The sequence below is a fragment of the Pseudonaja textilis genome, chromosome 1 (assembly GCF_049901715.1).
Source record: "Pseudonaja textilis isolate UNSWEBS1 chromosome 1, rPseTex1.2, whole genome shotgun sequence".
In the NCBI taxonomy this organism is placed as follows: Eukaryota; Metazoa; Chordata; class Lepidosauria; order Squamata; family Elapidae; genus Pseudonaja; species Pseudonaja textilis.
This window is the reverse complement of record NC_141990.1, coordinates 94,594,107-94,608,991: the sequence shown is the minus strand read 5'-3', so window position 1 is coordinate 94,608,991 and position 14,885 is coordinate 94,594,107. Positions and strand designations below refer to the sequence as shown.

Sequence of the window (14,885 nt, the reverse complement as noted above, 5' to 3'; positions counted from 1 at the left end):
ATGAAAAGGTGATTAAAAAATTGTATGGATATTTATTAGAAATTAAGAAGAACAAGTTAAAGAAACTATGATTGCTTGGGGGAAGAATTTTGGATATGGGATTGATTTAGAGAAATGGCAAAAATTGTGGTCTCAAAATTATAAAATGACAATGTCAACAGCATATAAAGAAAATTTGTATAAGATGTTTTACAGGTGGCATTTTCCCCCCGACAAGAATAGCAAGAATGTTCAAGAATAAATCCAAAAAATGTTGGAAATGTCATCAGACACCTGGCTCATATTACCATATGTGGTGGACTTGTGCGGATGCTAAAAAATATTGGACTAAAATCCACATGTAGTTGGAAAAAATGACAAAAACACATACAGAATTGAAACCAGAGATATTTTTATTGGGAATATTACCTGAAATATATAGTAAACACTTGAAATATCTGATTGTAAATGTATTAACAGCAGCTAGGATTGTATTTGCCAAAAATTGGAAAAATGAGAAAACACCATCACAGGAGGAAATCATTAAGAAAATATTGGAATGTGCTGAAATGAGTAGATTGACATTTGAAATTAGAGAACAAGAGGATAAACAATTTTATAAAATATAGGATCTATTCTCTCAATGGTTAGACAATAAAATACAATAATGAAATATGTAGACTTTTAGAAAATAATAAATATATAATGTACTTCTTTCTTATTATATCTACAAAATGATTTTAGGATAGATTTGGGATGATAATATGAACTGTTATAAAACAAACTAAGTAAAATTATGATTATCTTTCTGAAAACCCTTTTAAAATGGCTGAATCCCTTCAAGTCTTCAGATTTAAGCTAAATGTTAAACTGTTCTGACTGTGGTCAGTCAGCTCACAGGCAGAAGTTTCTAAAAACTGAACGTACACATCGGCAGAGAAAAGTGAAGACTATTTGGGCTAATTCTCCTCTAACCCCCCCCGCCCTCAACAGAAGGCTACAGAGTTTTTTTAGTAGAGTGGTACTGCACATTGCATGGTAAAGATAAACCAAACCAAACCAACTGACAGCTATACCACTCCACATTGATCTGGGATGCAAACAAGTTCTGGGAATACGTCCTTCTCTTAGCCGAAGAGCAGATTCAGTTCCAATCCATTATGTTTCATTTCACTGTGCTTGCCAAACTATTGAGAATTTTGCTTGGCTTCAGTCATCACAAGTGCTCACTTACAAGCAAAAATAACACAATTCCCATTTAAAATTACAGCAATTATGAAGAAAAAACAAACAAACACCTTAAGTACCACCCAGATGGCTTGTTAGCACTAATGCGCAGTTATAAGCAAGTAACCTGATGCATAAAGTCAATTTCACATTGCAATTCTATATTGCATGGTGCAAAAGGCCCATAGAATTCAACAGATCTTATTTTTAAATAGAAATAACAAGATTATACTCTAAAGCTTTGAAACCAGCTTGTTCATCCTTTTCTGGATAAAGATAGCAATTAGATGTGAATTGAACACTTCTAAGTGAAGCTCCCACAAATCTGAACCAAGATTCATGTTTTTTGTGTTTTCCAAACCAAATAAAATATGTATTCTCTTTCACTTCAATATCTCAGATATAGTCAGTTATATCAGAGCCATGACTTTGATTAGACTCTAGATGGAATACTGCCATTGTGGGGTTTCCTCATTCCCCCCCCCACAGGAAATTGCATAAAAATGAAAGATACCTCTGTTCCTTTTAGTAAGTAATGTAGTGGTTGAAGAAGTTCTTCTATTACTGTATTTGTATATAGACATTCAGTTGCACATTCCTTTCCATCACAAAGGACCCGGAGTATATCAGTAATGAGGCCAGCTGGAGAATAATTACCTGAGAAAATGTAAAAAAAATAAATTGTTTCAAAATAGTGGCAAGGCATGCATATATATATATATATATATATATATATATATATATGTATATGTATATGTATATGTATATGTATATGTATATGTATATGTATATGTATATGTGTGTGTGTGTGTGTATACACACACACACACACACATACATACATATACACACACACACACACACACAACAATGTGCTTATTTACTTACAGAACTTACACAGCCACCTGTCTCAATAATACCTCACGTGGTTCACAAAACCTGATAGAAATAAAAGTACTCTTCCCAATAGAGACATCAAACCAAACAGCTTTCTAGCTCAACCCCATTCTAGTCAATGCTTAGTGGAAGATCCAGATATTCTTCACAGTCTTATGGAAGGCTAAGAGGATAGAAGTCCCTCAAATCCCATGTGAGAAGCTCTTCCAAAGGGCTACAATGGCAACCAAAGAAGATATACTTCTGAGGTCCCATTGGGTCAGAATTCCCCAACCTTTTAGGCTTCACAGACTGAGGGGTGGGGAGGGATGGTTCCACTTCACTGTGTCAAGCACATGCACAAGTGTTTGCCTGCTGTTTGCAAGAATGGGGATGCATGCATGCGGCCCAGTTCCGAAAAGCTCAAGGCCAGAGATGGGATCTGACCGGTATAACTACCGGTCCTGTTGCTCTGCGTCGCACGTGCATGATTCGCATGAGTGCGATTTACGACCCGCTGAGCTGTCTGGACAGCTGAGCAGTGCTGCATGCAAGTGCGCAGCAGTTGAAAAAGCACTTTTTTCCTGCTTTTTCAACCACAGCTGTGTCACGCAAAGCAGCTTTGAAAACAGAGGAAATAAAGGTCAGGTAACAGCCTGGGCGGGCAGGTGGACCAAAACAGAAGCAGACATAGAACCGGTTCTATGTATGCTCTCTGTTTGCTGCTTTTCATAGCAACCGGATCTACAGAAGTGGACAGAACAGGTAGAATCCCACTCCTGCTCAAGGCCCTGTAGTGAACTGTAGCCCAGGGTTGGGACCCCTGCATTGGGTGAAACATTTAAAGGAAGGGACTACTCTGTCTAACGTAGTAGGATGGGCAGACACCCTCAAGGTGAGGTAGCCCTTCAAATAACCTGCTCCTGTTATTATTTTTTCTTCCCTCAGTTCTCCTCCAAGTCAGATAATAACGACTACCGCAGCTTCCTAGCACATTGGATATTCATCTGTCTACAGAATAGATTAACCCTCAGCAGACATACTTTTTTCAAAGCAAGTTGTTTATAAAATAACTGCATATAAATGAGAATTATTACCTGAATGCACAGTAAGGGGTTTGGGGCAATTTGGGGAGCAATAAATAAGACGCGTAAACATTATGATGAGGTCTTTCAGTGTCATCAGATCTAGGAAAATCAGAAGTGGGAGAATACTTGAAAATGAAAGCAATGTAAAATGCTTTTAGTAACAAAATTTATGGAACAATATTTATTGTACAGATTTAACATAAACAAATGAAGCTGCATTTCCATTTCTTTCGGCTTAATCAACTGAAGCCATTAAATTCACCATAATTATCTAATTTCAAGTATAGTGCTCTTCTAGCAAGGTCAAAATAGTTTGTCGGATTCATTTATTCCTCCAAATAATTTAATCGAGGTTTGCTGCTGTTTTAACAGCCACGGGACCCGGAGTCCATATAAACAACCCATCTTTATTTTCTAGGATCTTTTCTTAAGGTTTTGACACGGGTGCAGGGAAATATTGCACACAGGCAGTCCTCAACTTATAACCATTAATAATTTAGTGACCATTTGAAGTTACAAGGTACTGACAAAAGTGACTTACAACTAGTCCTCACACTTATGACCTTTTCAGTGTCTCCACAGTCACATGATCAAAATTGGTTGCTTGGGAATTGGCATGTATTTATAATGACTGCAGTGTCCTGGAGTCTTGTGATCACCATTTGCAACTTTCCTAGCAAAATCAATGGAGGAAGCCAGCCTTGTTTTTTTGTCATTCACTTAATCACTGTGGTGATTCGCTTAATGACCATAGCAAAATTGGGGATGACTCTCTTAATAACCACTGACTTAGGGATGGAAGTTCTTGTCCCAAATGTGGTTATAAGCTGAAGATTACACATACAACATAAATAAATACATGCATACTAATCTACATAAATGACCGCAAGATGAGGTAAGATGAGATGAGATGGGAGGGGAGTTGGGGAAGAGGAGATAGGTTATTTTTTAGTGTAAGCACATTGGGCCACATTAAAAATGAAATTCTGTGCCCGCTCTCAAAAGCAAGTGTATTAAATTATGTCTACCAAATGACCATGAAAAAACTGAAATTATAATCATAAAAATGTATAAGTGAAAATATAATATAAAGTGACATGGCAAAGAACCCCTGACAGCACTTTGCTGCTTTTCTCATCCTTGGCCAATATCTTATACCACAATTATTTTATCATAATTCAATTGTAATTATTTTGTAGTACTCAAAACAAAGAGAGAGAGAGAGAGTGGGAGGGAGGGAGGGAGGGAGAGAGAGAGAGAGACATGGTGGTCCAATCAGGGTCAGTTTGTATAGAATGAGAAAGTTAATCCTCACTGCGTTTCTTTTTGGTCATAAAATCTCCAGCTAAAAACTATAGAGGCCAGACAAGATATACACATTTGAACATGGTTGAATTAACACACTAAGACTTGTCACATTTTGATTTAAATATTATGCAAATCAGGGCAACATTTAAAAACTAATTGTAGCTATGTACAAACCAGGAAAATGACTTTCTTGATGACTCAGCCTTATGAGAAACCGACATTGTAAGAATCATTTAGAAAACATTCAATCCAATCAGGGAAAAAGAATATATCTCTCTTTGGAAACTATTCCCATTTCCCTAGAAGAAGTCATTAATTTAAATGGGTTTAATCAAGCGACTGATGGAGAATAACAGCCACGCTGTGAAATCCCAGGGATTCTCAAAGGTTAAAATCTCTAATGTGTTTAGGTAGCTATGTTTGAGAAGTTTTACTTAATATAGTCTATGATTTGGTTTATGTTAAACAGTAACTCATTACTTCTGGCTCTTCTCAGCTGGATTCTTTAATAAATGAATTGAGCTGAAAAGCTGAATTGCTTACATTGTACAGTATAGCTCTTGGAATGGTCTATTTATATAGCCAACCAGGAATCTCCATTCTTTATAAATTGATGGGAATATTGCCACTTTTGGGAGCATGTTGAGTGCTCCTGAAAATGGCTGCCATTTACAAAGTAAGAATCTATCAGGAGGATATTACCTATCACATTCTCTTATCTAGCATACCATAGGCCTTTCCCTGATTATTTCCCTTGCTTTGACCCAAAGAACATATTTCAAAACAAAGCCCTTGACTTGGTAGCCATCTATTAATTCATTTGTGCAGAGAAGAGCAACAAAGATGGTTAGCGGGCTAGAAGCTCAAACATATGAAGAATGGTTACAGGAATTGAGTATGTCTTGTCTAGCAAAAAGGACTGGGGAGACATGATAGCACTATTTCAATATTTAAGAAGCTGCCACAAAGATGAGACGGTCAAACTATTTTCCAAAGAACCTGAAGGCAAGACAAGAAACAACAGATGGAAACTAATCGAGAGAAGCAATCTAGAACTAAGGAGAAATTTCATAAAAGTGAGATCCGTTAACCAGTGGAATAGCTTGCCTTCAGAAGATGTAGGTGCCCCAACACTGGAAGCTTTTAAAAAGAGACTGGATAGCCATTTGTCTGAAATGATATAGGGTCTCCTGTTCAAATAGGGGATTGGACTAGATCAGCGGTCTCCAACCGGTGGGCCGTGGCCCACTGGTGGGCCATGGAAAATTTTTGGTGGGTCGCAGAAGAAATGGCCCCCCAAAGCAATTAATCTGGGCTGCGCAGTTCTTGCGCCTCCCAGCTCTCTGAGGGACTCCGGAGTCAGGCCCCTGAGATGCATACGTCAACCAGCTCCTACACCTGGCGCCGGCGGCAACAGCAGTCCCCTCCCCCAGTGCCCGCTGTCAGCTCTTCCCCATTAGTTCTCTAGCTTTGAATTGCTCCCAGCTCTCTCTCTTTCCTTCCTCTCTCTTTCCATGCAGGCAGGAAAGGGAGAAGGAGCTGTGCACAGCTCTCCCCTTTTCCAGCCCTTGCTGCCTCTCCCAACTTCGAAGCCTCAGAAACACAGGCAAAGCCGCCGCAAAGCCACCGCAGCGGTAGCATCCTGAGTTGCCATAGCATTCTTGGTTAGTTAAGAATTGCCCAACTCAGAGAAGGAAGCGGTGCTGGAGGAGGAGGCAGTAGTGGAGAAGCAAGCAACTCAGGGCGCTACCACTGTGGCGGCTTTGCCTGCGTTTCCGAGGCTTCGATGTTGGGAGAGGCAGCAAGGGCTGGAAAAAGGGAGAACTGTGCACGGCTCCATCTCCCTTTCCTTTCTTGCCTTCACGTGGGTGGGTGGGAGGAAAGAGAGAGAGCCGGGAGCAATTCAAAGCTAGAAAACTAATGGGAGAGCTGACAGCGGGTGCTGGGGGAGGGGACTGCTGTTGCCGCCGCCATGTGTCGGAGCGTGCATCTCAGCGACCTGAGCCAGGAGGCACAGGAACTGCAAGTGGGAGCGTTTGATGATTTCAAAGAACTCCTGGAACACGGTAGATTGGCGTTTTGTAGGTCCCAGTGAAAGAGTGAGTTTTGTTTTACCTCCTTTCCTTCCTGGGTAATGCGAGATATGAATTTCCCCCAGCCCCACCCCAAATAATCACTGGCTGTGGCTGGGTTTGGCAGCAAAGTGCTAAAGTGAGTGAACTGCCCCCAGGGACACCTTTCCTTGCCTGTCTCCAGGTGAGGCTGGAAGACCCCCCCCCACAGCTTTTCCTCGGCTGCAGATCTAAGCCTCTCAATCCTCCACCCGGGATCTGAAAGCAGCTTCCACTTTCTCCCCCTCCCCTCCCCCAATTAATTACCAAGAGTGGCAGTCCTTCTGCAGGCAGATGCCTGCTGAGAAGCCCCTGAAGTGGCAGCCAAGTGGCGCTGCCCCCAAGGAGAGCAAAGCCCCCATTCTGCCTCTGCTTCTCCCAGCAGTTGCCCCGAGGCCACTCAGCTCACACACACACACACACACGCACCGCCTTCTCTTCTGTCTCTTTGGAAGGTGCCAGGTGGGGGGAACCTTCCAGCCTGGAACGTTTTATTTTGTTATCATTAAGCATTTACATTTTAGTTATAATTAAATAAGTGTGTGTATGTGTGTGTGCGCACACACACACACACACACACACACACACACACACACACATGGATGACATTCAGCTTTGTTCGGGTATTTTCCCAAATCATTGTAGTTGTGCTTTTTTTTTTAGTTGTGCTTTTTATTTTTCAGACGAACACTATACAGAAGCCTGATGATGGCAGATGAGATTCTGCCGAAACATTGCTACAACTTTAAAAGCACAACTATAATGTGGGAAAATACCTGAAGAAACCTAAATACCATACATATAAAAACCCGTGAAAACTTAAGAAAACCTATATATATGTATGTATATGTATGTGTGTGTATGTATATATGTATGTATGTATGCGTGTGTGTGTGTCTGTGTGTCTGTGTATATATATATATAAATATATATAAAATTTATATTTAACATAAAAAAGTTATACTAAATATATTAGCTTTTTTTAAAAAAAACACGTATTCATGGTCCTTGGGATTTAAAAGTATGAGTTTGGTGGTCCCTGAGATTCAAAATGTTGGCGACCTCTGGACTAGATGACCTCCAAGGTCCCTTCCAACTGTGGTATTCTATTATTTCAAGTCCAGAAGCCGTTTTGGAAATAACAATGACGCTTATGTTAGGATTTTGCCATGGAGAATGTAAGTCTCTCATATTTCGTTGTTATGAGCTAAATATGATAGGCAGACAGATATCTTTAACTATGTTTGTTTAAGTGGATGGATGGGGTAGGCATATTGGCCCCTCCAGCATCAAATGGGGAGACTTTAATACCATACTTCTTAAACAGATTAAAGAGTAGTTCTGAAAAAGAGTATTTTCTTTTCTGAAGTGCAATCCAGATTCTACTATGTTGGCGGGGGATATTAAGGATTATTAATAATACAAGTGATGGCACTTTTCTTCTTCTAAATTTTTTGGGAAAAGATGGGTTAGTGACTTTTTATTGGTTTGGATGTTGTTAGTTGGAACACTGACATTACTGGCAGATTTTACAGATGTATATATTATGATTGCCCCGGTAAACTGTAAAATGAAACGATCTGTTTGCAGTCATGCTGGAGAAGGGAAAGGTAAATACAGGAATCCAAGACATTTTGCTATGGATATATGAATATTATGATTTACTGTTAGCTGAATTTATTTTTCCGTCTCTGCTACTGGCACAGTCTCCTGAATGTCCATAAAACTTAAGTTTTCCATTCTCTTCCACAGTATTATCTATTCATTTTTTTAAACAGAAGATGAGTTTAACATATCCCAAATGAGAAACATTTGAGAAAAGCAGTCATAAAATAGAACAAATTGTTTTAATCAACAAATCTTTTTCATTAAGTCCTTACCTTTTCGGTTTTTCAGTTGAATAGGAAAGAGTTTTCTGCCTTGTTTATATATTAATAATCTGCCTAAGAGGCTCAGGGAATGAACAAAATAAATATATTGCAATTCTTTTCCTGTGTAGAAATTCTTCTGTTTATTACCTTGAAAGAAAAGAAACATCAGTAAAAGTGCTTTCTTTTTCCCTCCCCTTGCATAGAGTACCACACTCCTATGACTAGCATTAGTTTATAAATTTATAAATTTTATACAAAATACATCTGTTAGCAACAGCTGTTTTCAAATTTCAAGAGGAAACTGTTAAAAAAAATAGAGAAAAACAATCAGAAAAATGGATTTAGGAATTTTGAAACTGAATATATCCCAACAGTCGTAACGATGAAAAAATAGTCATGTCATTTTTCAGTGTGACTTTGAAGTCACTAAACAAATGGTTAAGTCAAGGACTATATAGAGGGTTGGTTAAGATTTATATCCTTTGACATGCAGGGAAACAACAGGCCTACTCTATAGTAGCCCTCACAGTCCCCTATACCTGTAGTAGCCTATAAAAACCTCCCTTTTTAAGACCTTAAATGGTAAAGGTTCCCCTCGCACATATGTGCTAGTCATTTCCGTCTCTAGGGGACACTGCTCATCTCTGTTACAAAGCTGAAGAGGCAGCGCTGTCCGAAGATGTCTCCCTGGTCATGTGGCCAGCATGACTAAATGGCAAAGGTGCATGGAACGCTTTTACCTTCCCACCAAAGGGATCCCTGTTTTACTACTTGCATTTTTACATGCTTTCAAACTGCTAGGTTGGCAGAAGCTGGGATAAGTAACGGGAGTCCACTCCGTTACATGGATTCGAACTGCTGAACTGCCGACCTTTCTGATCAACAAGCTCAGCATCTTAGCCACTGAGTCCCTTTTAAGACCTTGGAATCCCTTAATTCAGGGCAGAGTTGGGGCGACTGGATGGAGCTGAGAATTTGCTGGCCAGATGCCCCTCCTGAGTTCACAGCAGATATTTTAATCTTTGAAACATAGGAAACATCTGCCGCTACCTAGGATTGAGCTCTCAATCTTCTTTACCACTCAGCCACCACACTGCTTTTCTATAGTAGCTCTATCTATAGTAGTCTATAAATGATTAAAATCAGTATTTTTCCAGTGAGCCTTTGACACAGGCTGATTAAATTGTGAGCATCTATCTTAGCTATTTTCTACATCTTAGCTTCTTTATTCTCATTAAGTTTTGTTGCAGTTTTCCACATTTTTGGTTTAATGTTACAATTTGTGGGTGTGTGGGTGTTTTATTATGAGCAGCATAGAGACTTTCAGGACTAGGATGGCTTAGAAATGATGATAAAAAAAGAAATAAAACTTGCTATTAAAAGTCTTGTTGATATAGCACTACTCACTGTTTTAGAATAGTGTAAATAATAAAAGGATTTTTTAAAAAATATTATACAGCAAATAGAAATAGTGCGTACTATTATGTGGTGTGGAAAATAGATTAAACATTCTTGATCCATTCACTGCTGACTCACAAGCTTCCAAATAGGTGGCACACTGCTCAACAGTTGCAATGATCTAAAATGTAAAATAACAAAACATATCAAATCTCACCACAGAGACCATGTATTGTGCAAATTTATAGACCCTCCAAACAATATTTCACTCCATTTAGATCATTAGCAAAGTTACTGTAGGTTTGCTGCACTCCGATACATTTTTATATAAAAGATGCATATGAGTGATAAGATGAAATATACAGTGTCTCTCTAAAAACTATATCTAAAATGTGGCAACTGCCTATAGGCTCACATTGATATGCAAATAGAAATGATGAATTATCTGTATCTCTTAGTTCCATTGAAATTGGTATCATATACATCTTATTTCTTTTATTGATACAAAAATGCCTTAACTCTGGGTTTCATTAAATCCAGTGTCAAAATGCTCGCAAAACATAATTCCCAAAGACATTTTGATTAAATGAAGTAGCATTCTAAATACTTAGAACTTTTGAAAGCTACAGTATCTGAAAATTTGGGTAGCACAGACTTACCAAAGATTTGTATTTCTTTTCAAGTAGCCTTAACACTACTGTTCTGCTGTAGTAGGCATGCTAATATCACAAAGCAGAGGTATAATACAGTTAGCACTTGTTTCTGAACAAAATATTATTATTCTTTCTTCAATTATTACGATACATTTTGCAACAACATTGTATAAAGAGGAAGTAGCACATTCTAACATAAATTCTATTCAGTGCAAGATGAGAAAACAAGCCTTTTTAACGAAAACTCTCACCTTTAGAGGAAGCCAAATGAACATATATTGCACAATTGCACAAACTAGTAGTTACAGTTTACGTCTGAAATCAGTAACAAAAGATTTGTTTCCTCTAAACGTTCCATTTTTTAAAAAATGATCATTTCACATTTGCTTAAAAAGATTGTGCAAAATTCCCACCCAAAAAGTTCTATTTTTATTTTCATGCCTATTTCTTGTTGTCACTGATACTATTTCCAGTCAACACTGCAGATTTACAAATCTATAAAAACAATTTGGCTGCATTCAGCCAAAGTCTCCTATGGATGCAACTATACCTTTGTTAGCAAGTTTCTGAACTAGCCACTGTTTTCTTTTGAATCTGCTAACACATAAATTATTAATGGATACGCAAATTTGCTTTTAACTTTGTGTCATAGAGAAGCTATGTCAGCTACTCAGCTTTTCAGGGAGACAACATGAGGTGGCAAACCACATTGCTTTGTGGCAAGCGAATTGCACTGCTGCACTCCAGTGGTGGGATTCAAATGTTTTTTACTACCAGTTCTGTGGGCATGGCTTGGTGGGCATAGCAGGGGAAGATTTTACAAGGAATACTGTAAAATCTCCAGTCAGAGGTAGTATTTGCTGGTTCTCCGAACTACTCAAAATTTCCACTACCTGTGGAACTCCAGAACTGGTCAGAACCTGCTGAATACCACCTCTGCTGCACTCCCAAAAGATCTACATCAATAGGGATTAGTTATGCGCCTAGTGTGGCCATACTGAAACTAAATTCAAAACATTGTTTACATCTCTTTAGCCAGAGGTGGTATTCAGCACGTTCTGACCAGTTATGGAGAACCGGTAGCAGAAATTTTGAGTAGTTCAGAGAACCAGCAAATATCACCTCTGACTGGAGATTTTACAGTATCTTCCTCTGCCACACCCACTAAGCCACACCCACAGAACTGGTAGTAAAAAAATTTTGAATCCCACCATCTTTAGCCCTCTGTGACTTGGACATTGGTACTTACAGAATTGCCTCTCAGACAAAACGGACCTTTCTGGCATACAGGTAGTCCTCAACTTACAACAGTTCATTTAGTGACCGTTCCAAGCTACAATGGCACTGAAAAAAGTGACTTATGACCATTTTTCATACTTACGACCATTGCAGCATTCCCATGGTCACCTGATCGAAATTCATATGCTTAGCAACTGACTCATATTTAAGATGGTTGTAGTGCCGTGGGTTATGTGATTAGCTTCTACAACCTTCTGGCAAGCAAAGTCAATGGGGAAACCAGATTTATTTAACTGTGTTATTAACTTTACAAATGCACTGATTCACTTAACCACTGTGGCAAGAAAAATCGTAAAATGGGGCAAAAGTCACTTAACAAATGTTTCACTTAGCAATAGAAATTCTGAGGTGAATTGTGGTCGTAAGTCGAGGACTACCTGTTTTTGTCTTGAATGTGCCTAGTGAAAGTGAGATGAAGGGACAAAATTTTCCAATTTGTGCTCGTTCCGGTACATTTTATCCTTGGAGATCTGGATGCTGTGAAGTGTTGAGATTAATAAATATCTTCATATAATTGTACAAAATGCAATTGCATGGACAAAGTGCATGTTTGTTGTGGTCATCCGGTAGCAGGTGCAGATGGCTGAGAAGAGCGAAGACTCTGATGAAGGGCCATCAGGAAGTTGACTGCTGCCTTCAGAGATTGTGGGGGATGGCAGCAGTGATGAGGAGGTTCCCGAGGAGCCTGTGCCAAGTGCACGTGCACAAAGGATCACTTGGAGTAAAGAACAATTACAGCACAGGCGACTCAGGAATAAGGCTGCAAAGTAATAGCCCTTCCCTCAAGAGGATAAAAGCCAGATAAAAGCAAAGAAGCTCTGAAGCTCAACTGGTAGACATCTGAGTTCATGTTTGGAGAATCTTGTAAATTAGTTCTTATCTCTGGGTTTTTGGCAGTCTTGACAAACAATTTGGCAAGGCGTTTTCTTGTCAGAACTAATTAGTGGAAAGCAGCCTTCAGAACAGAATTCGTTATTAAACCTTAAAACGTGGGGACTGCTGCCTTTGTCTGTATTTGTTCTTTAGGAACCCGGTTGGATCAGAACAATCTTTCATTAAATCCATAAGTGAAGAAAAGCTGGTATAACCTCTCCAAAACACAGATTTCAATGCATTTTGCTCGGTCCACTTGCACCAAAGTAAGAATCTTGAAAAAGTAACAAAATAATAAGTCTGAATATCAAAAAAAGTACACATTTCCTTACCATCCATTTTTTAAACCACACAGCTTTGAGATCAACCAAAGCCAAAAAGTATAGTGGATCCCAAAATTCTGAAGAAGCCATTTGACTTGAATTATTATGCTTTACAGCCAGAAGGGATAAAGTACTCTCCATTATTTCTTCCATGTACCTAAATAAATTGGGGAGAAAAACAGCTTCATAGATCTCACAATGTTGGTATGGGTGCTACTTGTGCCTAAGCTTTCCGGTAAAATATAATTTAAAATTCTAAAAACTCTCTCATTACACCTTGGACCAGCCACCAAATGAGAATTAAAAAATGTAGACTGCTTTATGAAAAACTGGAATATTGAGGCTTGCTGGGAAAGAGTGCTTATATAATGCATGAAGTTACGCTAGAAAAATAATTTCAAACCAAAACAAACCTAACATCAAACCAAAAGAAAAGCAGTTTTGATTCTAACTGCACAATTGTAAACTCATTAAAAAAATTTGTATACACGTTTTATAGTTGACAAAAGAAAGAACCCCCCTTTCAAAGAGCAGGCGGCAGTGTGGAATCAAAAGTACATTCCATTCATATTTTCTTCAAACACTGATTAGATAATTGAAGCTTCTGCCGCACAAAAATCTAATTGGAGAGCATGATTGATGACTCTTGGCTATGGACATTTTTCGTTGGATGATACACCCAGAGGGGTGGGGGGGGGAAAGCAGGATCAAGGGTGACAGTGAATCCAGACAACAATCTCATAAGATTAAAATAGGTACATAAAATTTCAATGGGATACATTCCTAAGTAAAACACAAAACTGCATCCAAATCTTCAAACATGTAATGTGAAACAAGTTGCAAGTAGACAAATAGTACAAAGGAGAAAAATTGGGGGAGGCAGGAAAAAAAATCCAGACTCTTATTATTCCCCTTACTTATGATCATATTTTATATAAAAGTATGACAGCTTTTTGCATCTTCAGGTACAAAGCTTTTTCAGTTATATCAAGGTAAAGGCAAAGCATAAGATAACCTAAGCAAACTTTATCATCCCTATCTATCAATTAGTATAAGGAAACTGAAAACACAAATGAAAACAACCACAACCACATTAAAAAAATGGTATATACTTTTCTGGATGACGTATCCAAAAAGAAGATACTTCTCTCTGGTACTCATTCAGGAGTCGCATCTATGAATAAAAGGATAATTATTCTATTTTAAAATCCTTGATCAAAAACATCTTAAATAAATAAATAACATTGGAAAATAAGTACACTGTACCTTTTTAAGTAAACGTATTATGTCTGGGTTACTTATGTCAATACCCATTGACACACTAGGAATGTAATTATCTTCAGCAAGAAAATATGCCTCTAAGTACTTTGCTATAAAGAGAAAAATAATTGCCAATTAATTTAAGAGACCCAGTGAAAATTGTGGTCGTTTGTTTCTGAAAAGAAGTAATTTGAGCTCACCTAAGCTTGTATAGAGTTCTCTTGTCATATTTAATGGAGAGGAGGAAAATGTCTTGGCATAAAATTTCAAGACTTTATCCTGTAAAAAAATGAATTAAACACAAGTTACAAGGAATGGACATCAGCTAACACTGATGATTTCAAAATGATGACATCTGAGATGTAGTATCGAAGTCAAGCTCCACCATTTTGTACATGTGTCACGACACTATGTACAAGTATGTAACAACTGTGATGCACATTTAGTTGTTTGCCTTTTGTTGGTCCCACAACTCATCTGCATTACTGGGTTCATATAATCCAAACCAAACCTGTACCACAATATATACTGCTGGTTTCTTTAATTATTTTCCCGATTTATATCATGACTCTCCTTCAAGAAATGTGAGGATTCTTAAATTATTATCTTTATTATTACC

At 38.3% G+C, this 14,885-nt stretch overlaps 1 protein-coding gene across 3 annotated transcripts in view; it reads right to left on the bottom strand.

The window, feature by feature from the left end:
* Window positions 1–14,885, bottom strand: part of TBC1D32 (TBC1 domain family member 32) — a 96,674-nt gene that overhangs the window by 63,994 nt on the left and 17,795 nt on the right. For all 3 annotated transcript variants that reach the window (XM_087941977.1, XM_087941981.1, XM_087941980.1), the window contains 9 exons: window positions 14,467–14,545; window positions 14,273–14,376; window positions 14,119–14,180; window positions 13,016–13,163; window positions 10,518–10,577; window positions 9,940–10,039; window positions 8,470–8,607; window positions 3,180–3,269; window positions 1,721–1,863 (listed from right to left, as the gene is read on the bottom strand). In XM_087941977.1, coding sequence (XP_087798103.1) covers window positions 1,721–1,863; window positions 3,180–3,269; window positions 8,470–8,607; window positions 9,940–10,039; window positions 10,518–10,577; window positions 13,016–13,163; window positions 14,119–14,180; window positions 14,273–14,376; window positions 14,467–14,545 — 924 coding nt within the window. The remainder of the gene's footprint in view (window positions 1–1,720; window positions 1,864–3,179; window positions 3,270–8,469; window positions 8,608–9,939; window positions 10,040–10,517; window positions 10,578–13,015; window positions 13,164–14,118; window positions 14,181–14,272; window positions 14,377–14,466; window positions 14,546–14,885) is intronic.